The sequence below is a fragment of the Corythoichthys intestinalis genome, chromosome 6 (genome assembly GCF_030265065.1).
Source record: "Corythoichthys intestinalis isolate RoL2023-P3 chromosome 6, ASM3026506v1, whole genome shotgun sequence".
Taxonomy (NCBI): Eukaryota; Metazoa; Chordata; class Actinopteri; order Syngnathiformes; family Syngnathidae; genus Corythoichthys; species Corythoichthys intestinalis.
Genome location: NC_080400.1, coordinates 33,101,119 through 33,127,760, shown reverse-complemented (window position 1 = coordinate 33,127,760; position 26,642 = coordinate 33,101,119). Strand labels below are relative to the sequence as shown.

General features: G+C 38.6%; 4 protein-coding genes across 10 annotated transcripts in view; 1 reads left to right on the top strand and 3 right to left on the bottom strand.

Moving 5' to 3' along the window:
- Window positions 1–7,259, top strand: part of LOC130917394 (sialate O-acetylesterase-like) — a 28,465-nt gene extending 21,206 nt beyond the window's left edge. For 3 of the 4 annotated variants that reach the window (XM_057838743.1, XM_057838745.1, XM_057838744.1), the window contains one exon: window positions 1,632–7,259. In XM_057838743.1, the coding sequence (XP_057694726.1) occupies window positions 1,632–1,928 (297 nt within the window). In that variant the 3' untranslated portion in view covers window positions 1,929–7,259. The remainder of the gene's footprint in view (window positions 1–1,631) is intronic. The other variant, XM_057838742.1, reaches the window with a different exon arrangement.
- tbrg1 (transforming growth factor beta regulator 1) lies at window positions 2,135–15,111 on the bottom strand. 4 transcript variants are annotated; one of them, XM_057838740.1, is made up of 15 exons: window positions 14,823–15,111; window positions 14,306–14,424; window positions 11,742–11,799; window positions 11,573–11,655; window positions 11,395–11,431; window positions 11,069–11,149; window positions 9,606–9,842; window positions 9,426–9,496; window positions 8,208–8,437; window positions 8,002–8,138; window positions 7,787–7,933; window positions 5,660–5,757; window positions 5,354–5,464; window positions 5,117–5,262; window positions 2,135–2,410 (listed from the first exon to the last, which is right to left on the bottom strand). In XM_057838740.1, the coding sequence occupies exons 2-15, from the start codon at window positions 14,422–14,424 to the stop codon at window positions 2,394–2,396; spliced, it is 1,572 nt and encodes a 523-aa protein (XP_057694723.1). In that variant the 5' UTR covers window positions 14,823–15,111; the 3' UTR covers window positions 2,135–2,393. The 4 variants fall into 4 exon arrangements, with proteins under 4 accessions (XP_057694723.1, XP_057694720.1, XP_057694724.1 ...); XM_057838737.1 differs by having other exon boundaries at window positions 2,137–2,415; XM_057838738.1 differs by having other exon boundaries at window positions 2,139–2,415; window positions 11,069–11,131.
- Window positions 3,933–4,866, bottom strand: LOC130917397 (histone RNA hairpin-binding protein-like). Its single transcript, XM_057838749.1, is given in 2 exon segments — window positions 3,933–4,005; window positions 4,007–4,866. Coding segments are annotated over 2 exon segments (822 nt in total). The 5' UTR covers window positions 4,771–4,866; the 3' UTR covers window positions 3,933–3,947.
- A 2,232-nt stretch (window positions 15,112–17,343) lies between the features above and the next one.
- Window positions 17,344–26,525, bottom strand: LOC130917395 (stromelysin-1-like). The gene is made up of 11 exons (XM_057838746.1): window positions 26,314–26,525; window positions 25,687–25,803; window positions 25,433–25,560; window positions 22,464–22,612; window positions 22,250–22,375; window positions 21,970–22,131; window positions 21,553–21,736; window positions 21,334–21,464; window positions 21,093–21,258; window positions 18,806–18,909; window positions 17,344–17,526 (listed from the first exon to the last, which is right to left on the bottom strand). The coding sequence occupies exons 1-11, from the start codon at window positions 26,425–26,427 to the stop codon at window positions 17,423–17,425; spliced, it is 1,485 nt and encodes a 494-aa protein (XP_057694729.1). The 5' UTR covers window positions 26,428–26,525; the 3' UTR covers window positions 17,344–17,422.
- Window positions 26,526–26,642: the final 117 nt, after the last annotated feature.

Genomic DNA, 26,642 nt, shown 5'->3' with positions numbered 1-26,642 from the left:
GGAATGGAAAGATAAGACACAAGACGGATATATACATACAACATACTGTACATAAGTGCTGTATTTGTTTATTATAACAATAAATCCACAAATGGCATTATTGACATTCTTTCTGTTTAAGTGATCCATGGATAGTAAGACCTGTAGTTCATAAAAGACAAATGTTATAGTTACAAGTTATAGTAATTTTATATTAAAACCCCTCTTCATATTTTTGTTTTAATAAAATTTGTACAATTTTCAATCAAAAGTAGAGTTAATATAATAATAATAATTATTATAATAACAATAATAAGAATTGAGTGACCAAACTCTGAGTAATGCCAGTTTACTTTGCATTGTTGTGAGAATAGGGCCTCATTACTACAGACTGAAGTGCATATTTTAAATAATTACTAGGACTGTCAAAATTATCGCGTTAACGGGCGGTAATTAATTTTTTAAATCAATCACGTCAAAATATTTGACGCAATTAACGCACATGCCCCGCTCAAACAGATTAAAATGACAGCACAGTGCAATGTCCACTTGTTACTTGTGTTTTTTGGAGTTTTGTCGCCCTCTGCTGGCACTTGGGTGCGACTGATTTTATGGGCTTCGGCACCCATGAGCATTGTGTAATTATTGACATCAACAATGGCGTGCTACTAGTTTATTTTTTGATTGAAAATTTTACAAATGTTATTAAAACGAAAACATTAAGAGCGATTTTAATATAACATTTCTATAACTTGTACTAACATTTATCCTTTAAGAAATACAAGTCTTTCTATCCATGGTTAATGCCATCTTGTTGATTTATTGTTATAATAAACAAATATAGTACTTATGTACCGTATGTTGAATGTATATATCCATCTTGTGTCTTATCTTTCCATTCCAACAATAATTTACAGAAAAAATATGGCATATTTTATAGATGGTTTGAATTGCGATTAATTATGATTAATTAATTTTTAAGCTGTAATTAACTCGATTAAAAATTTGAATCTTTTGACAGCCCTAATAATTACTTGTTAAACATGTACCCCTTAACATGCACATAACCCTGTTACTATAATCTTGTTAGCATGGTACATGTAAGCAGTGAATCACGAGATGCTTGACATAGTTTTCCAAAATAATTGGTAAGCAAAATGCATGTCCTGTCTTCTGTTTTTATAAAATAGTTAAGACTTGATGATATGACTTACTCTACCTTATACAACAGTTTCGAACATAAAGGGAATAACACTTTTTTTTACATATTTACACAAGTTAAGTTAGTTCTGTGGATCAGCAGTAAAAGCTAGATTCTACTCTTGAGAGAAAGCTAACGTTATTATGGATAGGCAACCCTGTCGCCCTGATTATAAAATTATTTGATGTCAGCACCAAATCATGCAAACAAAAATTTACCATGATCTTGGAACTTAGTTAATCAAACCCTTGATAGTATATAACCGATTATTATGTAGCAGAAAATCAGCGTGAAATTTTATTTTCAAGAATTTTTAAACCCAAATTTTCTCCGATTTAGGAATGACTCATAAATTTTATTATTAAAAAAGTTTGGGACACACTAGCCTATGAAATGCTTGATCATGTTCAAACGTGTAATTTACTAAAACATCATCATTTTGTTGTTTCAGATCTGCTGTTCACAATCACATGCCCCTTGTGGGTTTCAATCCCTGTGGATTCCTGTGTCCATTGTCCAGTGGACTATCACCAGCATTCTGATATCCGCCAAAGTCTGCAAATCAACTACTGAGATAGCAGCTCTACGATACGCATGGAAGGACTGGCCGTGTGATTTCAAAGCATGCCCTGTCTATGGCGCAAACACAGCATTACCTGCGCCCCCTTTTTTGATCAATCGCTATCAGGTTAATGGTAATACCTGGAATGATACATTCAGAAATGTCTCTAAATTATCTGAAATGTGAATTCCTTTTTATAAAATCCTTACTTACTCGTAGAAAACCCCTGGCAAATATTGCAACTAGCGAAAACTTGGATCTACTGGTTTTTTTTTGCTTTTTTTTTGTTTTTTTTACATTAGGCTATTACTCACAAATAAGCGTTTTTCATTTACAAAAAAAAAATATATATATATATATATATATATATATATATACACACACACACAATTTGAACACATGTTAAACAACCTTATGTTTGGTGGCACAATAGCAGACACACACACACAAAAATCCATGCATACCAGGGCCATCAATAAAGATGAAGGTGACACACACAAAAAATATATAGTTTTAAGGTATTTATTGCGATAATTTATTTTTTTTCTCTCTAGAACTGTTATGACCTTAGGGGCATTTTAGGCACCGAAACTTCAGGAGCTGAAAAAGGAGGTCGACGGCTTCACCGAGGCAACAGCCAGATGCAAGGCACTAGGACACTGCGGTGCCTGTGCTAAAACAAAAGAGGAAACATGATTACATATGATATTTTATGGGGAACATTTGCAGTCTGTTCTTTACTTGTACAATTAAGGCAAAAACTTTAAACTCACAGATGGAGGTAGCATAATTTGTTCCAATACTTCTTGATTTGTCTCTTTGGCTACGTTCATACTACAGGTCTTAATGCACAAATCCGATTTTTTGTCATATCTGTTTTTTTGGCATGCCCGTTCAGACTGCCTTTGTCCATTGAGACCATTCAAGTATTACGCATGCGCACTAATTCGGAGTCTGACACGCGCTGAGCAAGACGACCCGCATGTGCAGAAGCATCAAAACAAATGACACACGTCATCCGTCATTCCAGGGATATCATATTTTGCTTTTCAAAAGGAGGACACAAATAACAGACATAAATAATCCCCGTTTAGGCTTATATTCAAAGTTTATATGGATCGATAGCATGCACGCACGGTCCGTACACGTCACACACACATACGGGCAGTTTGCCCCGACCTCGGCCGTGTAGGCAATGTTGAAATATTGCTCAATTGGAGCAGAGAGAAAACTGAGCATTCTCAGGCTTATCCTGAACCCATTTTTATTTTTTATGACTGTTGTCAAGCCCAGCCCTTCCCCAAAAGCCGTGTTCACTGCAAGCTAGGCGCTAATAACGCACAGCGGCACCGCTACGGTAAGCGTCTCTCTCACTATTTGATGACGTAATTGCTGCATGAAATCCGATTTGGGAGAGTGGACAGTACAGACCGCTGCAACAGTCTGGAAAAATGTGGCCCAGATCGGATTTGAACCACATACGAAAGTGACCCAGATCGGATTTGAAATGGTCCAGTTCTATGCGACTTGTCACGTTCAGACCGTCAAGTTAACGCCTCACTCGAGTCGGAAAAACACGAAAAAATCAGATTCGTGCATTAAGACCTGTAGTATGAACGTAGCCTTAGTGTCTACTTTGCAATACTATTCCACTGTGCGAACCATATAATGTGCAATGGCCGAGGACAGTGATTTTTCACATTATGAAAATAAATGTTGTGTATATTTAGGTTTATGTAGATTATGAACATGTTTTTTTTGTTGTTTTTTTTGTTTTTTTACAAATTTTAATTTTTTATTTCAAAGTCTTTACCAAGAAGCAAATATAACATTTCTATTAAAAAATAATTTGAGAAAACCAAACACAAAAAAAACAACAAGCGTGCCCGCCCACTTTTTTGCACAATGATATCACACTTTACAAACGAATCATTAAAAGTTTAACATTTTAGAACAATGTTGCATGCATTTCAAGTGCTTCTATGAACACCAAAACAAGCCAATTAAACTAATCTAATATTGTTAAAAAAAACAAAACAATCCCTGAGTTATCCCAAGTAAGTTTCTAGTAATGTACTTCTCAGCTAGAAATTTGAATGATTTAATCCTTGAACACTTTCAGGAAAAAATGAAAGGATTTTACAGTTGGGTTGAGTGAAAGTAAAATATTTAAGATGTATACGAACAGAAGGAGTGGGCAAAGACCTATGCCATGTCAAGCTCTACAGTATTTTCGGTCTTCTGTATTTTGTTCGGAGTTCCTGCAGTCATCCTCCAGTGACAAGCTGCGCGTGGTGAAAGAGCATGTACCATTCCCAGAATCTGCTAAAATAGGAAAGTCCAGCTCTATGTCCATAACATCCTCAAAATTGAGCTCGTCAATACTGGCATTGTCTTCTCCCTCTTTGGCTGGTGGGTCCCAGGCATGGAGTTTGACCTTCCATAGTTTGATCTGCTGGTCCCAGGAACGCCGACTGTATTTCTTGAATTTATTGGGAGTCTTTGGATGAATGCCTTGTTGTCGCATGTGTTTGGGAACCTCCTTGATATATCGATCATAGGCCAGTGTATTCTTGCCGTAATTGATCTGTTTCTGTCGTCGCAGCAACACAGCTTCATCCATCTCTATGTTGTCGCCCTCTTTTGAGTCACAGCTTTCAGAAGAGCCCGAAGACATCTTCCTCTCCCTCTGAGCGAAATCTGCTGCAAGTATCCTCCTTCTGTAACGTTGCATGTCTTTCTGCACATCCCTCCTCATCTCATCTTCCTCCACCTGGCTGCCCCAGTCAGCCCGTTGACCAATGCGGGACACTTGGCTTCTGCTTTCCGGAGTGGTAAAACTGGCATTTCTGTTGTTTGTGTCAGTGTCATCTTCACCATCATTACCAACATCATCTCTCTTTAACCGCAAATTGCCATCAATCCCTCGTTTCCTGCATTGTGACCACCGTGATGAGCCATGAGACCTGTCGTGGTCCAGTTCAGTGCTGTTTCTCTCACGTCTTCCATCTCTGGCCAGGTCAGACATCTCGTTTTTTAAAAGTGGGTGCGCTTGCAAAAGGTAAAATATTATTGGAAGCAATGGGGAGAACTTTCCCAGGTACAGCAGAGAAGAAACACCCGCCTGAACATGTTCATTTTGTCAGTAAATAATTAAATAAAAGGTTGAACATTTGCAGTTACATTTTTTTGTTTATCTGATAATTGATTTAATTCTTTGTAGGTTTACAAATTGAAATTAATCCGAAATCCTGCTAAAAAAAAATGAAGTCTAATAAGATAAAAGGGGTTGTCCTCATTCTGAGTTTCTTTTGAGCACCTAAGATCAAAAACATACATAACTTTACAGTGAAATGTCATATTTGGCAGCAAACCTGCGATTTGCTCCGTCTTGTCGCTAAAGCGTCGGTGTTGCTGATAGGCCTCAAAGTTGATGGAGGGGTCATCGTCAGACAGGCTGTGAGGAATCAAATTCTGCCCATCGCCTGGGCGACACACTTCAAAACGTATCCATCGATAGCTTTGAGGGCACAAGAGATGTGAAAATGTGAAGTACTTGGCGAATCTAAAACATTAGTACCCAAAAAGAAAAGAAATTGATTGTAAAGTACTTGTTACACTTGCGCGCTCCTGGGCAACTCTGGATGAGATTCTGTATGGTGGGATGAGAAAAGCCGAAGAAGTCTGCTCCAGATGGCACAATCGGGGCGACAGTCTTGGAACTGAGGTGATGCATTAGAACCATAGAAGTAAATTCAAGAGTTTTTGCAGGAGAAAAAAAATGCATCTCGAGTTACCGTCTCACACAAACAGTCATTTGATGTCAAATGAGACACATTCAGAGACAAGCATCCAAAGCAAGTTTAAAAGTGTATTTTGTTTGTTATTTGGGTTTTGAACATTGATAAGTTTAGTACCTGACTGAGGCGATTGCCTTTAGCAGGTTGGAGTGGCACGTCAGGGCAGAAGAAGCCACGATGGCATTCTTGGGATCATCTTCAGGTACTATCTCAAACTAAACAGGATTTTAATTGGAAAAAATAACACTATGAATGATACAATGCATATTTCAACCTTCACATCATACATAATTCTAAAAGACGTGCATGCACAGACAGGACAAAACTAGGATCCGTTTTTAAAATGTTAACTGGAAATGACAGTAGCCTACACAGCAACAATGCATCACCGTAAACATCTGGACTTTCACATGCATTTCAAATGAAAGCTGAAAAAAGCAGCCAAACATTACTGCAAACAATAGGAAATAAAAGAATTGTTAAGTAAATATCTCAAAGACATTCTCTTTATAAACTTGTAAATTTGTTAGTCTCCAGTAAGCCTGTCGCAATATGCAATATTTCCATTTATCGCACGACAAATAAAAATGAAGGCGGTAATTTTTCCGCTGCGATTTAATGCCTCGCGTGCGCGTGCGCATGCGGCAGACATGCTGTTATAAGTTCGGATTCCTTGTTACCAACTGCGCAAAATGCATCTTCGTTCCAGGTCCGGCAAAAAACAGCGCCGGAGCCATTCGTTCCCATTATATCCTATTGTCCAACGTATACCAGCCGCATCAGTGCTCCAGATTGACTACGGACCATCTCTGGCGTGCCGGTGTTGTTGACGTGTGGGTGCTCGCGTCAGGGGTGACATTTCACGCGGGGCGGCTATTTTTCGGCACAACACGGGATATTTGAGTGGCAAATTAAGAGCGCTGTGCTTCAAACTCGTCCTGTTTATGAAAGTCGACTGTCATATGCTGGTGTTGTGCAGTAATGAGCAGACGTGACTTCTGTGGCGTTTGCTAACTTTTTTAATGCGCGCACACACTAGATACCATGAAATAGCAAACTAGATGTGCTACGTCCCATGCCATTGGCTACGTGAGCCCAGAGTGATTATGGGACACGTAGTTCATATACTACATCGATGAATTAAAAACCACTATGACTGAATGGAAGTTAAGCAGGCCAAATCAATCCATACTCGTGACTATAGATAATGCTGCAAGTATTGTTAATTGAGTACGTGACACGGATGGATTCGGACCACAAATAGGATGTCTTGCTCATGTAGTACACCTAGCTGCTAAGAGAGCTTTTTTTATGATGGCAATTTAATTTTTGCTCGTTTGCAAAAAAAAAAACGAAACAAAAAACAGTTGGTTTTTTTTCCAGAGCCTTAAATGTATTGAATCAGATCGAAAATCGTACCGAACCGTGACTTAACTGAATCTTTGCATCCCTATGGAACACCATTGCAGAAGCTATGAGGGGAAAAGTTTTCATTTGCCTAAATGCTTAAGTTATTAACAGCAATTATATTTTTTTCTTGAAAACCACATTTTATTTATTCTGTGTTTCTGTGCAGTATTAATATTGTTTTCTTTTACTTACGAGGCATGGTCTATTGTTTTTAGTTGTGATTTCTTCTCGCGTTTAAATAGGTGTACTTGATCTATTAATATATACTGTATTCTCACTGTGCTATTGTAAATTGTTTTTTTTTTTTTAATTGGGGGGGGGGGGCGCAATAATATCACATATCGCAATCATTTATGAGATAAATTATCGCACACTAAAATTTGTTATCGCAACAGGCCTAGTCTCCAGTAAGAAAAATGATAACTAGGAGGGCCTCAAACATATTCAATTCTCCCCAAATTATATAAAATTTTCAGCACAACCCAGGAGAATAGTTAAGTACAGTGTATCTTGGATCCGACAGCACAGAGGTGGCAATTCAGAGAGAGCACGCGAGAGCAGTGATTAGCTCTTTTTTCAGAAGGGAAAGAGTTACTTTTTAATTCTTTGACAAAGTAAGTCTTCTGTTATTGTAAATGTAATCTTTTGTAATTGTTTCTTTTAAATGAGATTCCATTTTTTGGCCATATTGCTCAGCCCTAACAGGAGGCAAATCCTGAACTTTAAAATTGTGTTGCAGACATGCTAACCACAGTGCTGCACAATACAATCTCACACATAATCATCCTCACAACATAATCATCCTCACAATTAGCTTAAGCATGCATGCCTTACCTGTGGTCCGCTTCCTCCATCTTTAATTTGGCAGGTGTAGAGGCACTGTAGCTCGGGATTTTTCATGCTGGCAAAAACCCGAGTGCTGCAAAAGCCCACTGGGTAGATAGCACATTCGTCATGGAAAAACATTCTGTCAGTGATGATCTGCGGAGATATGGGTAAATGTTTTTTTGCTCTCATGCCAACAGTGTGTTGTGAGCGACTTCACTGACCTCGCCCAAGCTGTACACTGTTAAACCTCCGAGCACAATGGGGAAGACGGGGCGACCACTGGAGTCAAGTGGGATGGGTTGCACCAGTTTCCGGGAACCATCAGCCAGTTTTCTCTTTTTTGTCATTTTCTTAGGAACTGAGTTTAATAGAAGTAGTTATTGTCTATTAAACTTTCTTACACTGATCTATTCAACAGAGCACTTACTCTCATCCTTTCCATTCTCTCTGGCTCGCTCTTTGCGTTCTTTCTTGGGTTTTTTAATTTGCCCCTCATCCACTGCTACAATTGGTGAGAGGTTGTGTGCTCCACACACGCCAGCTGGTACTCCAGAGCCACAGCCTGTTGTGGTCGGTGGCACAGCGGAATGAATGGTGGAGCTGGGCGTGGGTAAAAAGTCACCCTCTGATAGAGACTGGTAGTGCAACAGCAGCAATCTGGAAATTTGCAAGAAAGGTTTGGAGAAGTCAGGCCCCGCTCCACAGATTTTTTTTTTTTTTAAACACAGATTTTATGATAACACAGGGTCTCTGCAGTGTTCAACCAGCAAAATTTAGAGTTCTTAAGACCTTTTATAAGACCAAATGAATTAAAATTTAAAACCCATTTTACATTGGTACTGGCGAAAAACATACAAAAGATTTGAAGGAAAATTGGAGACCAGGAATTACTTGCAAAGTATACGAACTTATTCCCAGCTCGTTCACACAGTGATACAAAATGTTTAACCTAACCAAAAACACTAAAACTTTCTCTTTTCTGAACCAGCATGTAAATCACAAAAGGCATTTGCTGCTAGCAATTTATGACCGCCTTGTGCTTTTCAGATTCGCAATGGGATTGCAATGCCTTGATACCCAATTTTCCAAGTTTTAAAATTTTCTTGCCCAAGTTTCTCTCTACCGGTTTCAACCATGTGCTGAACTGTACGTTCTAAAGCCACAAATCATTAAATTTGCACTTACCCATGTATGTAACTACTGTAAATCGGTTCAGTACAGTTTTCTCCGCTTTGACTACGCTAACTAAGCTATTAACACGCAATCGCGTGCACAGCAAAACCTGCTTGTGTTTGATCAATTCTGACCGAGCAGCACAGGTAGTTCCGCTCTGTAGTTACGTTATAGCGTCCTCAGAAATCGAAACATTTTAAAGTGAGACTAAGATTTATGCATGTGATAAATGAAAGTAACGTCAATAGATTTTTAAGACCTTTCAAATTTGTATTTGAAAATCAATTGAATTTAAGACTTTTGTCTTTTAAGACCCCGCGGATACCCTGTGCAATACAACAACAACAATACATCTAAAACTCAAACCGGTTTTATCAATCAATCACAAAAAAAAAAAAGGCAGAAAGACAGGTTTTTAAATATTAATGAGCAACTCCTTTACTGTATTTTAAAAGTGAACTTATTTACTTACTGCCGCTCTTCCTTTGCTCTTAAAACCTTCTCTTCTAAATGGGCAGCTTCATCATGCAAAGCTGCATTTTGCTTTAAGTAAAAGAAACATGTTATCACAGCAAAAAAAAAAAGGTTTTTCAGTATATTTTCGATTGTGTTAACAATAATTGCAATTCTCCTGAAGAATTTCTTTACTCACAAATATCAAGGCACGTGCTGCTTTTCGCAGTCGATGGTACTTCAGACGATACTTTTCATTCATTTTTTTACGTGTACCTCTCCTCATTTTTACTTTGTTCTCTGAATTGGCTATGGATGGAAAGGGAGCGCCACTGCTGCCCCCGGATCCTGAAACGGAGGCCGTGTTCTGCTGCGGCGTGCCTAGGAAGGCTTGGGTGGCAAAGGCCTTCAGAGCCTGCTGCCGCTCATCATCTGTCTGACAGAGAAGACTATGAACACCAGCAGACTCCTGCCATGGCGAATAACATCACGAGATTGGATGAAAAAAAAAAAAACTATAATGGAAGAGGTTAAATAATAAGTGATATAATAACTGATGTTATGTGCGTAGACAAAAATGGTGTGACACAAAATTGTTAGACTGGGGACCATGGCTGCAAGTATGAATTCGCGTCTACATAAGAAGGCCCAATACATTGATTGCAAGTGACTGGTAGAGCTCAAAGATTGTACCAGTTCATTTCATCCTTGTTTGGCGATGGGAGGTATGCGAGTCTATCCTTCCTTGCTATTGGATTTGTCTTTTGCTGAGATTGACATACAGGTAAACCTTTCAAGTATTAGCCAAGGAACCAATGTCAGAATCTCTTTAGCCTATCACCCACCCTCTGTGGTGTTGGGCCTTTGACATTCATGATAGCAAGTCACAGTTTGTTTTTGCTTTACTCAAAACAAATGCCCAGTCAACCTTTGTTTGCTGCAAAAAAAAAACCCTAAACTGTATCAGCGAGGAAAAACGAAAACATGAAACAAAAATGAATTACGTAAGGTTAAGAAAACTTAGAACTTATTCACAGTACGATAGAATTTTTTTTTTCCCACTTACACATGTTAAGGCACTTTTTTTATAAAACAATCTAAATACTAAGAGGAAACGGAGTCGAGAGAGATGAAAGACATACCCAGAGAATGTATCTTTAGAGGGATGATTTTTTTTTTTTTTAAGCAAAGGCCCTAGTGAGTTTCCATCCAATATAATGACCAAAGATGTTCTAAACTGCCAACTCCAATTCCAATGAAGTTGGTATGTTGTGTTAATCACCTGTGGCATGTTCCAACAAGTGTGTTTCTCAAGTTTTGTTTGCCACTTGTCCCGGTTGTTTTGGAATGTGTTAAATTCATGATTATTTGCAAAAAATAAATTATCTTGTTTTGTAGTGTTTTCAATTAAATATAGGCTAAACATGATTTTCAAATCATTGTATTGTTTTTATTCATGTTGAACAAAACCCAAAAGCATTTTGGGTTGTTTTTTTGAAAAGTAGTTTTTGCGGCAATAAAGTGGGAGCTACTACAAACAAGCAGTGAACAAACAAGCATTGGCAGGACCGCCAAAACCAGAATAATATGACAAAACGTATTAAAATAATTAGGTCAATATCCTACGACATTTTTACGCATTACTGCCCCTGTTCAACTCACCAGCAATGCAAAGACTCCATTTCTGTTCTCAATCCTCTTGAATCTCCTGCTGCCTTTTTGTGTCTGAAACATAATGTGAGACTGAGGCCGACATATTGAGGCTGGAGGAGCCACATAACGGGTTTAGTTTACTAAAAGCTTTCTTGTCATCTCAACACAAAGTTGTTGCCAGCGCTTTCATACTGTATCTGCCCCAGTTCAAGAAAATAAGTGTGAAATGGAAAAAAATGGAAGAAATACCAAATCAACTTAAAATGAAGAATATACAGCATCAACAGAAACAAAGGGAACTGAAGGGGTGAATTTATGCATAAACGCCTCCTTACCTCGCGATACATGACCGCTTCCAGACTTGACTTTGCACTGTTAATAAACAGTGTGAAAATGCTCAGTTCATACAATAACCTTATTAAGACTTCAGCAATTTATTACTTGACAAAACATATTCATCATGGTTTGAAATACATATATAATTTAAAGATAAAAAAAAGCAAATGGCCTTACTTGGACTGAACAAGTCCTCGGTCGATGATCCGTTGCTTGATCTCCTTTATGTGCATGGGATGTCCCGCTTCCTCCAAAACAATCTAAATGTAGTATGTGAAAAAAGAAATTAAGCTAATCAAATATATTTTCATCTTGGTTTTGGTTTAAAAAATGGAAAAGCATAAACCTGAGAAGCATCAAGCCAGGTGAGGTTTGGCTTTGCTGCAATTTCACTGGGCGGTTCACTGCGAAACGTAAAAACAGCAACAAAACAAATGTATATACAGTGAGGAAAATAATGAGATGATGGGTGGGGTTAAACGTGTCATAATAGGTGCTTGTCCACTGTGAGCGACAATCCAAAATAAAAATCCAGAAATCCCAGTGTATGATTTTTTAGAACAATTTATTTGTATTATACAGCTGCAAAGAAGTATTTCACCAACAGTCTATTAGCTAGAATTGTGAGCCTCAAAGACCTGAGTGGAGGTGGACTTTTTGAGTCTTACTTTTTGACCCGTTTGAGGCAGTTAGCTGCATATAAAACTGCCCACCCCATACACTCCAAAGAGCTGTCCAAAGACACCAGAGACAGAATTGTAGACCTCTATAAATCTGGAAAGAGTTACGGAGCAATTGCCAAGCAGCTTGATGATATAAGATCCACCGTTGGAGCAATTATTAAAAATGGGAAGAAGCTAAACATGACTGTCAATCTCCCTCGGACTGGGGCTCCATGTAAGGTCTACTTCGTAGGATCTCAATGATCCTACGACTGTTGAGGAATCAAGGTTTTACAGAACCTAAACCCAATAGAAAATCTTTGGAGCAAGCTCAAACTCTGTGTTTCTCAGAGACAGTACAGAAACCTGATTGATCTAGAGAAGATCTGTGTGGAGCAGTGGTGCAAAATCCCTGCTACAGTCTGAAAATCTGATGAAAATGTGAAAAGTTACTGGAAACTTTTGACCTCTGTAATTGTAAACAAAGGCTACTGTACCTCATATTGACTTTGATTTTTTTCAGGTGCTCAAATACTCATCTGCAGCAGTATAATACAAATAAATTGTTAAAAATATATATACTGTGATTTCTGGATTTCTTTTCAAATTTAAGTTCTTTTAAAAGGTATCCTTCTGTACGACCGCATTCTTCAAATCTGTTGAGAAAAATCAAATAAATAAAAGGGTTCTCTACTTCTGTTATAGTATGAAGTCGCTCGTCCTCTGTAATTGTAAACAAAGGCTAATGTACCACATATTGACTTTGATTTTTTCAGGTGCTCAAATACTCATCTGCAGCAGTATAATACAAATAAATTGTTAAAAAAATATATACTGTGATTTCTGGATTTCTTTTCAAATTTAAGTTCTTTTAAAAGGTATCCTTCTGTACGAATGCATTCTTCAAATCTGTTTAAAAAAATCAAATAAATAAAAGGGTTCTCTACTTCTGTTATAGTATGAAGTCGCTCGTCTGCCATAGACACACTTTTTGGTGTCCCCTGTAGTCTAGGAGAATACTGATTTCACAACGAGGGCAAGCCACACAAATCTCCATGGAGCAGCACAGAGTGAGTTTACTGTACATTCAAAAAATAATGTGGCTGATTAACTTGTGCGTCTCGTTTCCGCAAAGCGTTCAAAACGTCAGGTATAAACGCTGGTTTGTACCTGATGTGCTCGCGTGGTCGATACGGTTTCAAATTGTTTTTTGAATGAGCTGTAGAATGATATCCCAGATAGCAGACCGACATTGAATAAACGTTGATTTTCCATCAAAATCATCAGTATGTTTGACATCGCAATTTTCGATGTCAAGTGACGTTGAAACAATGTTGTTCTATGTTATGGCAGCCGATTGTTGAGTTAACATTGTTTTATAGTTGATGAACTAATGTTGAGAAATAGTTGATTTATGATTGACCAGGAAATATGATTGAAAAGTCATTGAATCATGGATGAGCGGGCATTTTGGTCGAAAACATAACATTGATTCAGCGTTGTTCCAATATTATCAATAATCGAAATTAAGCCTGCACAATATATCGTTTGAACATCGCCGTCACAATGTGCGCATGCACAATAGTCACATCGGAGGAAGTGCAATTGTTTTTCTTTTTTTCAACATTTAAACTTCTGTTTTACTTCATAAACGCAGCAAGTGCGCAGATCCTGGATTAAACTGAGTTATATAAATTAGGGCCGATGGCGCAATTTTTCAGAGAATCGGAATCTGGTGAAAAGGATCGGGTTTTTATTAAAAAACAACATACATTCATTTTTTCTGCTTCATGCTCGTACAGCACCACAGCGTCTCACTCTCCCTCCTGCTAGGCAGCGTTACCAAACTGTTTTTCTTCGTCAACAGTGCAGCTATCCCAAACGGAGCTATTCAAGTTATTTGGTGAAAATGTTCTCATTTTAATATCGCAAACTCCCCAAAAATCGCAATGATAGTTTTTTCCAATATCGTTCAGGCCTAATCGAAATGGCGTTTACGTTTTGTAAGGATTTCAACGTTGAAACAACATTAATTGATGGTGCAAAAGTGACGTTGAATTTAACAATACAAGATTGACAGCGGAATGTTGATCCAACATCTTTTCAACGTTGGTATGCTATCTGGGAATTTACTAATATACCTGAAAATAGGTGATACCCATTCTAAAAGTTGTGTGTGAGTGTGTGTGTGTGTGGTTTGGGTATTAACCAGCAATCTTTCAAAAAATGTTTATAACAATGAACATACCCCTCCAATGTATCAGTTGTTCCAGACAGGCCAGCGATGCTATCCAGAGATGGAAATAGAGAATAACTTCCCTGTCCATCAGTCTCCATCTCCGATTCAAATGTGTTAAGTGACTCCATCTTGTGAGCGAGAGAATAAAGAAAGACAAGACCTCATATAAAGGTAAGGTGTATGAACATAATAAGAGGGGAAATTATCCATTAAGACTTTTTTCCACCCAACTGCTTCAGTCACCAGTCACACCCTGATTGACTGTCATTCTAGTTTGCACAATTGAGTACAGAACGAAATGCCGTTGCATTTGACCCGCACAGTGTTGAGAATGAAGTAATAAAAGTAAACTAGAAATACAAATGTTTAAAATAATAACGTGAATGAAAACTGTGCAAAACGAGCAAGCCAGAAAGACGTTCACAAGATACAATACTTAAATATGCGGTGATACGTAAACTGTCTGAACATAATTCATTGAACATGAAACTGACGTTTTATGTAAGACAAACACTAAAAGACTTACCTTGCTAAAATTGAATAGTCGGGCTCACGTTTATCACCGTGCTTTTGATCGTTTGTCCATTGTTTACAACACGCCAATAAGCCAAAGTCGGCCGTTAGCAAGCAGGCGACAGAAGCAACCGCTTGTGAGAAAGTGGTACTTTTGTACTGTGCAAGATATCCGAGGAAAAGGCGACAACAGTATTACCAAGTATAGTTACTAAGTATAGTTAAATGTCCAAAATGATGCCAAAATTTGGCAACGTTTCTCGACACTACCGCCTTCGCCTTTCTTCTCTTTCAAACCAAACTGTGATAACAGACGTAAGGCGCATTACCGCCACCCCAAGCGTGAGCATAAGAACTACATTGTGCTGTTTATTACTGATCTATCAAGACGAATCTTGAATAAACTAGTGTGAAATTAAAATAAATAGTAGAAGTAAATAAGTATTTAATTAAAGATGTAGTTTAAATTTAAATACGTAGTTATTCCTATTTCTTTTGCCAGTCTTTCACAATTTTCACAGCCTCCCAGTTTGGGAGTCACTGCCCAAGGAAAGGGTTCACAGTTCACACTACCGTGGGGAGCATGCTCACCTTTATCATCATCTTTATTATAATGAATCAATTTGGAAAAAAAAAAAAAAAAAGACCTGATCTCAGTCACAAATTCACTGTGAAATCTAAGTATTGTATCTATTGTAAACAATAATATGGTATATTGAGGGAAAACACCCTCAATATTTTCTTTGCATTTTATCAGTTTGCACAGATTTTTCTATTTATTTACATTATTTTTGCATTATTTTGATAACATGGGTATGGTTTATTGTTTGTGAGAGAAAAGAAAATTTCAGAGCTGAGTTCATGAATGCAAAGTAATTGTTTCTTCACCTGAACTCATGGCTCATTAATTTCTGAGTCCCTATTCTACTGAAAGTATGAAGGCACAATACATGTTAATTTTATTTACAGTCTGAATGATGCTTTCTATTTTGCAAGTGCACCGGAAGTACATCACTTTTTTAAGTGATCATTGTTTTCCAACTGCACTATACAGATAGATAGACGGGCGGACATAGAGACAGCAATTTCATGACGTATTATGCCCCCGGACTATTTTTAATTTATCCGTTTTACCCTGGAGACCCCCGTTTACTGACATTGGGCAACCACTTATGTTTCAACCCAGCCATAAAAAGATATGCAAATTAAATTTTAAAAATGTATGCAGTCAAGTTATCATGAACCATACAGCTAACACCCCGTTTAGCCATGTTTATTTCCGAAATAAAACATAGGGCTAAATTAAATCCACAAATACTCAACACAAATGTTCTTTATTATTGTACATCCACCCACTTGTCTCAGTGCATGCACATTGATTGACAAAAACTTGAGCAGACAAAGGGGGATCGTGTTGAAGTGTTCATTATTTATTATGTACCAGGATGGGTGTCCAAAACCTTTTATTTTTAAATGAGAAACTTAAAGAAAATTTCAAAGGTTTCAAAAATGTCTATTTGTTATGATCGTGAGTAGACAACCCTAAAGTAGACACGTGAGATTGCGTGGTTAGGAAGTCAAAACGTTTATTCAATCCAGAGCAGTGGAGTTCTTTGGTGTAGAGAGCCTGGGTGAAGGTAACAAGAGACGTGAGGCGCTGGCGAGATTCCTAGGGCAAAGCAAGAAAGGTCGATGTTCAGATAAGGTCAGTCAGAAATATTCAAAACGCAAGAACACGCTAACTGTGTACTGAAAGAGGCGATCCACCGACGTGGTGGAGCTCTGGCTGGCTTATGTAGGCTGATGATGGTGATTGCCGACAGCTGCTGTTGCTCCACCCGTCAGGTGCTTGGCCTGTAATTGGATGACAGACACACCCACACACCTGCCCAGCCCGGGGCCTGACACTATTGTTCACTCACCTGATTTGATTTACTTTTAAGGTGTCAAAAAATGCTCTCTAGTTCAAAATTTTTCTTCTGCCAAAAAATACAGATTTTAAGCTTTCCAATGATGTATAACACATGCATCTAGGACAGTTTTGAAATTTGGCCAAATTGGGGGTCTCAGAGCGGAACTTAAGGTCACCTGAGTGTTTCCGCCATCTATATTTTGTGTGTGAATTTAGTTATACAATATGTCATCTGGTGTGGTCCTTTTGTGGTTGCTGTTTTTGTGTTGTGAACAATGGAGATTATAGGAATTTGCTAAAACTGGGGCATAAAAATTATATGGTAACATCTGTGGTGTCCAAACAATTTTAAAAAATTTAATTCCAATGTCGCATTTTTTGGTATCATATGTCACTTTGGGTAGTTTTCTTTGTAATCTATCAGACACTAATTTTGCTAATGATGTGTTGTCTGTCACTTTTTCGTTCATCTGGTTTCTTCTGGTCCAGCTAAAATTAAAACCAGCAACATGGCAAATATTGTAAGAATGAAGAATGGCAGAAGTAACATTTTGATATACTGTGAGTACTGGCAATCATCATGATAATGATACAAAATTTGTAAAAGAGACAGAAGCAGTCATCAAGAGGGAGACTATTTATTGTGTAATTATTATGCAATAAATTGTGAAGTAAGTGCTGTATGTACTGCGCTCTCATACTTAGTAACAATTGAGCCAACCATAGTTTAGCAGCACTCTTAACACACGCCGATATGGCAGGTAGTATTCCATCTGTCTTGGGCCAACTGAGAAATAAAGGTAGCCTAAGAAAGAGATCAGTGTAAATTGAGGTCATAGCCGGACTCATATAGATATGTGGAGATATATACTGTATATGGCGGAAAACACAGACAAGACTGAAAAAGCAGTTTCTGCTCTTGCACTCCTCTTTAAAAGAAACTGCAGTATTTTAAGCCAAAACAACTGTTGTGTTTGAAAGAACAATATGTCTATATGCTGCAATAGCAGATTCATGGCTCAATAAGCCCCCGAACTATTTTTAATTTGTCCGTTTTACCTTGAAAACCCCCGTTTACAGACGTCGCGCAACCACTTTTGTTTAAACCTAGCCATAAAAAGACAGTAAGTAATTACATTTATTATTCAAAATGTCTTTGATTTTTAGTTCAGAATCATTCATTGATGTCTAATATTTAGTTAAAAAAAAAAAAAAAAAACGAACTTAAAAAATTATTCACTCCCATATTCTAAACTTTTAAACAAATTATGACACAATGAAAAATTTGGCGTCTGTAAAAAAGTCACGGCTACCTACCTCATAACTATCGCTTTATTGTATTTTTTTTTTTTGTGACTGTCACATTTTCCCCGATATGTCAGATGATACATAATCAATCCAAACAAAAAAAAATGAAAAATAATGTGTAAAAGGGTAACTATATGAAAAAGAAAATTCTCAACCATTCCTTGTTGTCTCCAATTTCTGCATCACGACCCTTGTTATATCACCATGTTTCACCCATAAAATCTAAAAAAAAATCTGGCTGTGGCCATTCACAGCTGTGTCTTGACACTGGGTGATACATGCTACATGGAGTTTTGGGATCGAAACAAGATAAGTACGCGATAATATCTCGTTAAAACCGTGGCGTCTTTAATTCTGCTCTCGCGTGCTCTCACCTCCAGTTAGGGTTTTGCTGTTTAATTTTTTTTTTTTTTTTTTTTTTTTTTAAAATGAAAAATGCCCTCCTCTTCAAAAATGTTCTTCCCCCCAAAAAATTGAGATTTTAAGCTTCCCAATGATGCATCACACATGCATATTGGACAATTTTTAAATTTGGCCAAATTGGTGTCTCAGAGCGGAACTTCAAATCACCTGAGTGTTTTCAGCCATTTATACAGTATACCTGTATGTATGTATGTATGTATGTATGTATATATATATATATATATATATATATATATATATATATATATATATATATATATATATATATATATATATATACAGTATATATGTATATAAAATAATGTATACATTATGTTTTGTTTTTTGTTTTTTAAGAAAATAATATTTCTCACCAAAATTCTCAAAAACTGCATCAACCTTGGAACCAACACCAGGGAAGTCATTGGAAATGGATCTTGGATATCCAGTATCCATTCGGTTCCTTGTCTCATCATAGCTGTGGGAAAGTAGAGAGACTAGTAAACTCTCTTTAGCGCAACAAACCCAATGCGGCTGTATCCAAACTATTAACATATTGCAATATAATGGCAAAATAACTCTTTGGTCTTATAATTGCATTAGAGCTCAGAAAAAGTTGATGAAATGAAGATTTTAACGCATTTTTGCATTAAAGTGCGTATGACACCAAAAAGCATGTTTATTTCATATTTCACGTGGTATTTTATGCCGCTGAATGAAATAAACCGCTTGGATGTGTGTGGAAGCGATCGTTTTATTTCTTCAATTTTTTGAATCCCGCACCATGAAAATGAATAACTTCCTGTATTGAGGAGGAATGTGAATGTAACCTCACCCGGGTCAGCATCTCACAATACAGCATTGCTTTATAGCAGGGGTGCCCAATCCCGGTCCTCGAGAGCCCCTATCCAGCTTGTTTTCCATGTCTCCCTCCTCTAACACACCTGAATCAACTAATCAGGATCGTTCAAACTGCTGCAGAGCTTGCTGATGAGCTGATCATTTGATTCAAGTGTGTTAGAGGAGGGAGACATGGAAAACAAGCTGGATAGAGGCTCTCGAGGACCAGGATTGGGCACCATAAAGCAGGGGTCTCCAACCCAGTCCTCAAGGCCCACTGTGGGTCCTGGTTTTTGTTCCAGCCTATCCAGCAGAGACAGTTGAACCAACGAGGCTTCTGCTAAAACAAGTCACACCTGACTGCAATCAACTGATTGCACTTGTAGAACACCAGATTGGGGAAAACGTGTTGTCATCTTGTTTGGTAGGAATGAAATCCTGCACCCACAGTGGGCCTTTGTGGAATAGGTTGGGGACCCCTGCTTTATAGCATGCAGGTGGACTGCGGATTCAGCTGATTTTGCGGATTCATTTGTTTATTTTTCGCATCACACCAGCCAAATGTGCTGCAGAAAATTGTTGCTCCACCAGAGAGAGGCGTGTGAGCCATTTTGGGTTTCAAAAGATTTCCATTCACTGCGGATAGTGGTCAAAACAAGCCCTACTACTGTGGGACCATTGGACTTATGAGGAAGTGAGTAAACATTGTATTTTATATTTTGTCAAATACTAGGCTCATGGCACACGTTTTAACACGGAGGTGGCTTGCATTTTGTGGCTGATTGTCCATTGACAATGCCACTTGGCTTATTGCCCTCTCTGTGTGCCCGGTGTTCTGTCAAATTTTCAACCCCATCAGAAATTGTAACTTTGTGTTTAAAATGGCCGATAAAACAGTGATTACAAAGTAAACACAACAAACTTTCTTTAAATAAAGGACCATTTACTTAAGTTCGATCATGGACGGACATGTAGAAAAGTTCCCCTCAGACGCATCCTGCCATGTTAGCTGCACAACAACTGCACGCCGCTCTCTCACTGTTTACGTCTTAGCCGCGTAGTAAAGCATTATTTTGCGCCATATTCGTGTTGACCATGTGGCAGCTACAGGCTCCTCCGACGTCGGCCGGTTTGTCTAGCTGCTTTCCCGGCAAAGGAGCTCCTCTGACCGCAGCAGGGGAATGAGTCCGATGAGCTGTAACTTGCCCGCCGCCGGGCAGGTTGCCGATCGGCGAAGACTATCGACAACCCCGTTGCCGTGTGATATGATCCAGGGTAGTTTTGTGTGATTTTTCGCTTCGAAAGCCGAGAAAAAGACTTTGAAACATCACTCGGCATGTCGGCTTGCTGTCACGCCTCCTGGTTTGTCTACTCTCTCCGAAGCCGGGGTAGGGAAATGACAAAAGCCAGACTAACTCTAGTGACATAAAATATAGTTTGGGGTTGCAAGAAGTGGACACTTTTGACCATTATAGAGTCATTTTGCCATATTGTACTGAATAAATCCATTTTTATATACACTTTATATCCATTTTTGTATACACCTAAAAGGTCATTCCATTATGTAAATTGTGGGGAAAAAAGCACAAACTGATTTCTATAAACCTTTGAAAAAAAAAAATCCAGCATTTACACAGACACAGACAATGAGCCATTATACAAGGGGTTGCAGTGTACATATCGGACCTTATGGTACTGAAAGTTTGGATCAGATTTTGATATTTCTAAGTGTGTTTCATGCAGCACTTTTGGACTAGAGTTTTAAGCCTTTACAAATGAAAGCTTGAATAGCGAGAAAGAGTTGTGCTTAGCAACACTCACCTCCAATACTGTTTGTTCACAAAAAGCAATGTTTTTCGGGTCGTTGCCACATAGACGGCTGCATCCACTTTACTGACGGAGGACGGCAGGCCGAGGCTAGTCAGTGACTTTGGATAGCCTGGTAGAATTGTTTTTGCAAAGGCCCTAATGCCCCACAACTGATTACCTAAAAATGAACAGGCACTAGATGGGATATTCAATAACACACTTGACTATGTAACCACACTTTGATGCGCTTTACCTTCAAAGAGATAAAAAGCATCTTTGTTTGGGACCTCATATGCGGCATCAACAGTATTAATCTGTGACCATTTTGTGTTCACTTTAGTGAAACGGATTCCTTGGAACATGGTACTCTTCCTCCAGTAGTATCTAGGCAGGAATATAAACATAATTATGTATAAAATCTTTATGTTTATATTCCCCACTGCTCATTTTTAAACAGAATTTAAAAGATTACCCGTTTTTGAAGAAGTACAAGTCTCCCCTGATGGATGAAGCAGCATCAAACACTAAATTGCTGTTGCATTGCTCATCACGAGGGTTTGGAAGAGGGTCATCTGGGTCTTCTGTTGGATCTTCTGGCTCTGGTTCAGGTGGTGGATTGGGTTTAGGGGCTTTTGTTGGCTGCTGTGTGCGGCTACCTGAGAGATGAAGCGAACAATGCTGTTCTGTACCAAAGGTTACATGATTAAATATAAAATGTTTTTGAGTTACACAACATAAATGTGGTGGCACAAAGTTGTCTCGGCCCATGATCGATAGATAAACCCCTACATAGAAAACATGACCCTTTATGATTGCACTCTTATATTGGACGGCAGCAGGAAAAAAAATAATAATAATACAACAACCATTTTAAATCACTTGAGCTCACCGTAAAGTGCCTGGACTCCTAGCCTGTCATCATCTGGCAGCTTGTAACCGTTTGTGTTGACATATTTGTAAGTGGGGAACATAAGTGCACGTCTGTCTCTGGAATGGTCCAATCCTAAAGCGTGGCCAAACTCGTGTGCTGCCACCAGCAACAAATTCACACCTGAACTCCACAAGGACAAGCAAAAAAAAAAAGAGAAAAAAAAGGGGGAGGTAGCTTAATCAGTGGCAGGTAATGACTTGATTCAGACCTATACTTAGATATGCCATTGTGCAGATACCTCTTTGTGTGAGTGTCCACTGCTCATCGTCATCAAAGTGTGTGTCCCCTCCCTGATCCCTCCCGGGAGAGTTTGCATGAGCCAAAACTCCACCCGGTCCATCAAAAGGAAAAAAGTCCCCATGATCTGCAGAGAGACAGAGAGGATTACAAAATAACTTGTAAAGTTCTCATTTCTATAGGGGAGGTAATCCTTCTGCCGTCTATAGACTTACATCCACCCTTAAAAAGGATCATGATGTCCGCAGTTCCACTGTAGACCTGCTTGAAATCCAGTGGGATGACGTCACTGTAAAGTTTGAAGGCTTGACGAATAGTCTCATCCACCTGTCTCTGGCTCAGATCTGAAGTGTACTGAGTGATCCTGTTAAAATACATTGGATGCCATATTTTAAATGAAAAGGCACTATAATAAATAAAGTGGTATTTGTACGAGATACAGCTTTTGATTGGGTCACATGGACAATAGAACAAATTTTCTGTCTTCCTTCAAACCATTCCTATGAAGAGTTGGCAACAACTGAGTCACAACCAGGGCCCGAATTCAACTTTAGTTACAATATCACTGTCAATGAACCTGGCAGGAGAATAACTACATGTTTTAGAGTAAACCAGCACACCACAACACTATTTCACCATGCTGCAACATTACAGTGCTTTATTTTCCCTGGCAGTCACCCATCCAGTTTAGTATATGAGCTATCATGGGGTGACCAAACGTTCTCTTTTGCCCGGACATGTCCACTTTTTACATTGTGTCCAGGGTGTCCGGCAGGGTTTTATAAATTCATGAAAATGTCTGGTTTTCATTATTTTTTATTGGAACAATTAGCGTGTGTTGAAATTGACTGACGCTTTGCAAAAAATACTACAGTAGTGTGCCGCCTGTGACGTCTTCCCAGGAAACAAATTTGCGCATGCGTGTGCAGTCACAGACTGGCTTTATCCTGGCATCAACTGTCAGTTCTCATTCATAAATAAACCTCTGTCACGACAGGAGCTCACAGGCTATCAGTATGTACATTTGCTAAATTTACCTTTCGACAACTGTTTTCCTCTTTCGGATCGTTGTACTGTTTTGATCTGTAAAATCCTGTTTGCTGTTGCATCGTTGCGCTGCCGATGACTGTAAACTTCTATAGCAATGTTTGATTTTGTCTCGGCTAGCGGTGTTCTGCCAAAATGTCCCTACATCGGTGAAACGTCCTACAAGAGGCGAATTTGACACCCAAAGTAGTACTTTCAGCTTGTTTTGTTTAGATGCATACTGACAGAACGTACTAAAAAAATGCCTTAAGAAAATACTTAAATGTCATTACCGTAATTTCCAGACTACAAGCAGCTACTTTTTTCCCTCATTTTGGGTCCTGCGGCGTGTGCAATGATGCGGCCAATTTGTGTATTTTTCTGACGGCCGCCAGGGGCGCTCGAGCATGGAATGTGGGAGTGAGACACGTGGAATATATGTGTCGAGGAAGAGACGCTAGTTTGCACTATTACCGGTAGTTTAACTTTGTGCGTTGTGCATGAATAGAGGTGGCGGACCCTCGTCTTTGTGCATGAGAAGAATTGGCAGACCTGCGTCATGGAAAATGCTAGAAGAAATTAAATTGGCCATCCGAGTTGTATGGGAAGCTTTGATGACGAGCGGCGAGAGATCGTTTGCCAAGACTCGCCGCATGCGAAGAGCAGCTTTTGCACAGGTTTGCCGGGGGAGCCTGGCAGCGTGAAGCGCTGTGAAAGAGTCCGCCATCACCAACGGGTTTCGAGGGGCTGCTACGCGACAAGGTAAAGGCTGGGAGTGAATTTGCCTCATTATGGGAGACATTGAAGGCGACAGCGAAGGAGAGACTGAGTAGGTGTGTGGCGAAGTGCGTCTGAGCGTCTTCATATCCGACACTGAGGGTGAAGACTTCCATGGTTTGAATGCACAGGAGGAAGATGAAGATTGCTAACAAAGACTTTTATGTTTTTACTAACCAGCACAATTAGTGCTACACCGCCATACTGATGCTATGTAACTTCCGTGCCGCTGCTATATAACTGCCCTGTTTGCCGGCGCTGTTTGGAACGAAAAGTTAAGGTGTGTTATTAAAATTTTGAAAACTATGTATTTCTTTGTCAATGTCTCTTGTTACTAAGTGGGCACAGGCGGCTTATAGGCAGGAGAGGCTTATGTATGTACAAAATGGTTTTTCCTTTAAAAATGTACTGGGTGAGGCTTGTAATCAGGGGCGCCCAATAGTCCAGAAATTACGGTATATTAAATAAGGACGGTTTAAATACACTACGTGACTAATGTGGTCAACAGATCAACAATCGACTTAAAAGCTAACACAAGAAAACACAATGGTTAAAATTATGAGAGGGAAATACATGTCTAAAGTATTTTTGAGGCAATGAAAAGGTAATAAAAATTCAATAAAAAACAAAATAGTGATTACTTGCGGCTTTTAACTGATGTGCGCATGCGTGCGGATGCTTGCGCAAGCACACTGGCATTGTGTAGACGTCTCGCCGCGTAGGAAGGAATTGCAGAACACCGATGCTCGCTAATAGGGTAGCTGTCAGTCAGCTAAACCGTGCAAGGCATTATGTGAAATGTAGTTTTAAACTGCTGCGTTTGGAAACATGCTGGTTGAATTGTTTGCCAATTTATTTTGGTTATGGTTTGCATGCAATCAAGAACAGTGAATGACAATCATAATTGAGTGGGAATAACAATTTGTCAACGACAGTTTTATTGATTATAATTTGTAAAACTGTTTAATTGGCACATAGCCTACTGAGTGTGTGTGTATTCACTGGACTACATTTCATGGGTCTGCTTTATATTCATGAAGTATTTGGCTATTAGTTTTTGAACAACCTTTGTGTAATGGTGACAAAATGATTACATTGCTGACTATGATTATATATTAAGGTTGGTTCTGATGTGCTCAGTAACAGAGAAAACAAACATCGGAGCAGTGTTCCATCATCCCCCAAAGTGCTAAAACAAGAATAAAGTCTGTTGAGTAACCTCTGAGAATTTCAATTTGTGTCTTTGGATACATAGCTATCGTTTATTTATTTATTTATTATAAAACTGAATTTTTCTATCCTAAGTATCTCGCGGCCGGGCAGAGTGTCTTCTTTTTGGGAAATCAAAATATGGTCACCCTAAACTATCATACCAATTTACCTGTATGTTATCAGCCTCTTGTTCCATTTGGGTCTCCCAGCAAAATGCCCATAGCGACTGATGTCTGACACACCACACCTGGGAGCTTTCATGGCTTCCATAGTCTCGTTATTCAACACCCCCGTCACCTATTGGCCCATATTCATGAGTTATGAGCTAATGTCTCATTCACTAAATGTTTTTTAACCATAGAGAAAGATAACTCTTCAGCAATGAATCCATTTCAGCATTATTGTGTCCATTATCGTTGTTACCTCCAAGCCAAAGAAAGCCTGCATGGATTCCAGATTTTGGATGAAGTTGGTCTTAATAAGCCTTCTCCTTGTAGAGTTTCTCGTTCCGACATCATCGTAATACTGAGAAAGATAATTCTAATGGAAAGCAAGACACATACTAGTAGTTATACAGTCCAAAGTCTAGAGTGGAATGCACGCGTGAATGTATAATTCAGAATTCAATGTCAAATAATGGCCAACAATACATCAGAAAATCATTTCTGATCAACAATAGGAGTTACATAAATTACATTCAAAGCCGAAAACCCGAGCCTCCTATAAGTGCCATCCAGTGTTTTAATATTTTTGCAGTAACAAACTTCTTTTTGCGCTGAGGTACTTGGATACCATTTAACAGTTGTTAACTTACTACTGTTTTTTCTTTTTCTTTTAAAGCAAAAGACCCTGAACAATGTAAAATCTAACAAACAGCTTTCGGAAATAAATATTTCTGGATTGGCAATGTTTCAAAGCCAAATAGGTTAAAATTTCAGCTTTGTAAAGTAAATTAAGAATAGAAGTATTGCCAGTATCGACTCTCTCCTCATCAGCTTATCTGTAGTAGCAATTATTTTTGAGAGTCTGTCTGGATGGATAGCATTTTACCTCAGCTATTTCATTTTCTTCTGGTGAAATTGTCGGGGCGATGGTCGGTGCTGCATGGGTCACTGCCAAAAAATCCACAACCAACAGCATCCATAAAGCACATCTCTGCATCATGGTTCTCCTCCTAATACTCTCGTGTTCACTAAAGAACCCCACTGAACGCAATGTCCTTTATGTCCCTTCTTGTCAACAATGTAAAGAACAAGCCACAGTTCATTGAAGGATTGTTGACAAACCTCCGATTACACAACAGCAAAAAAATCAATACAAGTTTATCAATTTGTCAATTGTATCTACTAGTATCGTTTGTTGACAGTAAAACAGTTGAA

Excerpts from the sequence above, each read along its gene's own strand:
- tbrg1 (XM_057838737.1), bottom strand. The coding sequence starts at position 14,424 with ATGGAGTCACTTAACACATTTGAATCGGAGATGGAGACTGATGGACAG. Across the intron at positions 9,497-9,605 it reads CAGCACGTGCCTTGATATTT|CAAAATGCAGCTTTGCATGA; the intron begins GTGAGTAAAGAA and ends TTTTACTTAAAG. Across the intron at positions 2,416-5,116 it reads CAAGACGGAGCAAATCGCAG|CACAGGCACCGCAGTGTCCT; the intron begins GTTTGCTGCCAA and ends CTTTTGTTTTAG.
- LOC130917395 (XM_057838746.1), bottom strand. The coding sequence starts at position 26,427 with ATGATGCAGAGATGTGCTTTATGGATGCTGTTGGTTGTGGATTTTTTG. Across the intron at positions 21,259-21,333 it reads TGCTTTTTATCTCTTTGAAG|GTAATCAGTTGTGGGGCATT; the intron begins GTAAAGCGCATC and ends GTTCATTTTTAG. Across the intron at positions 17,527-18,805 it reads TGCAGTTTTTGAGAATTTTG|GCTACCTTTATTTCTCAGTT; the intron begins GTGAGAAATATT and ends TCTCTTTCTTAG.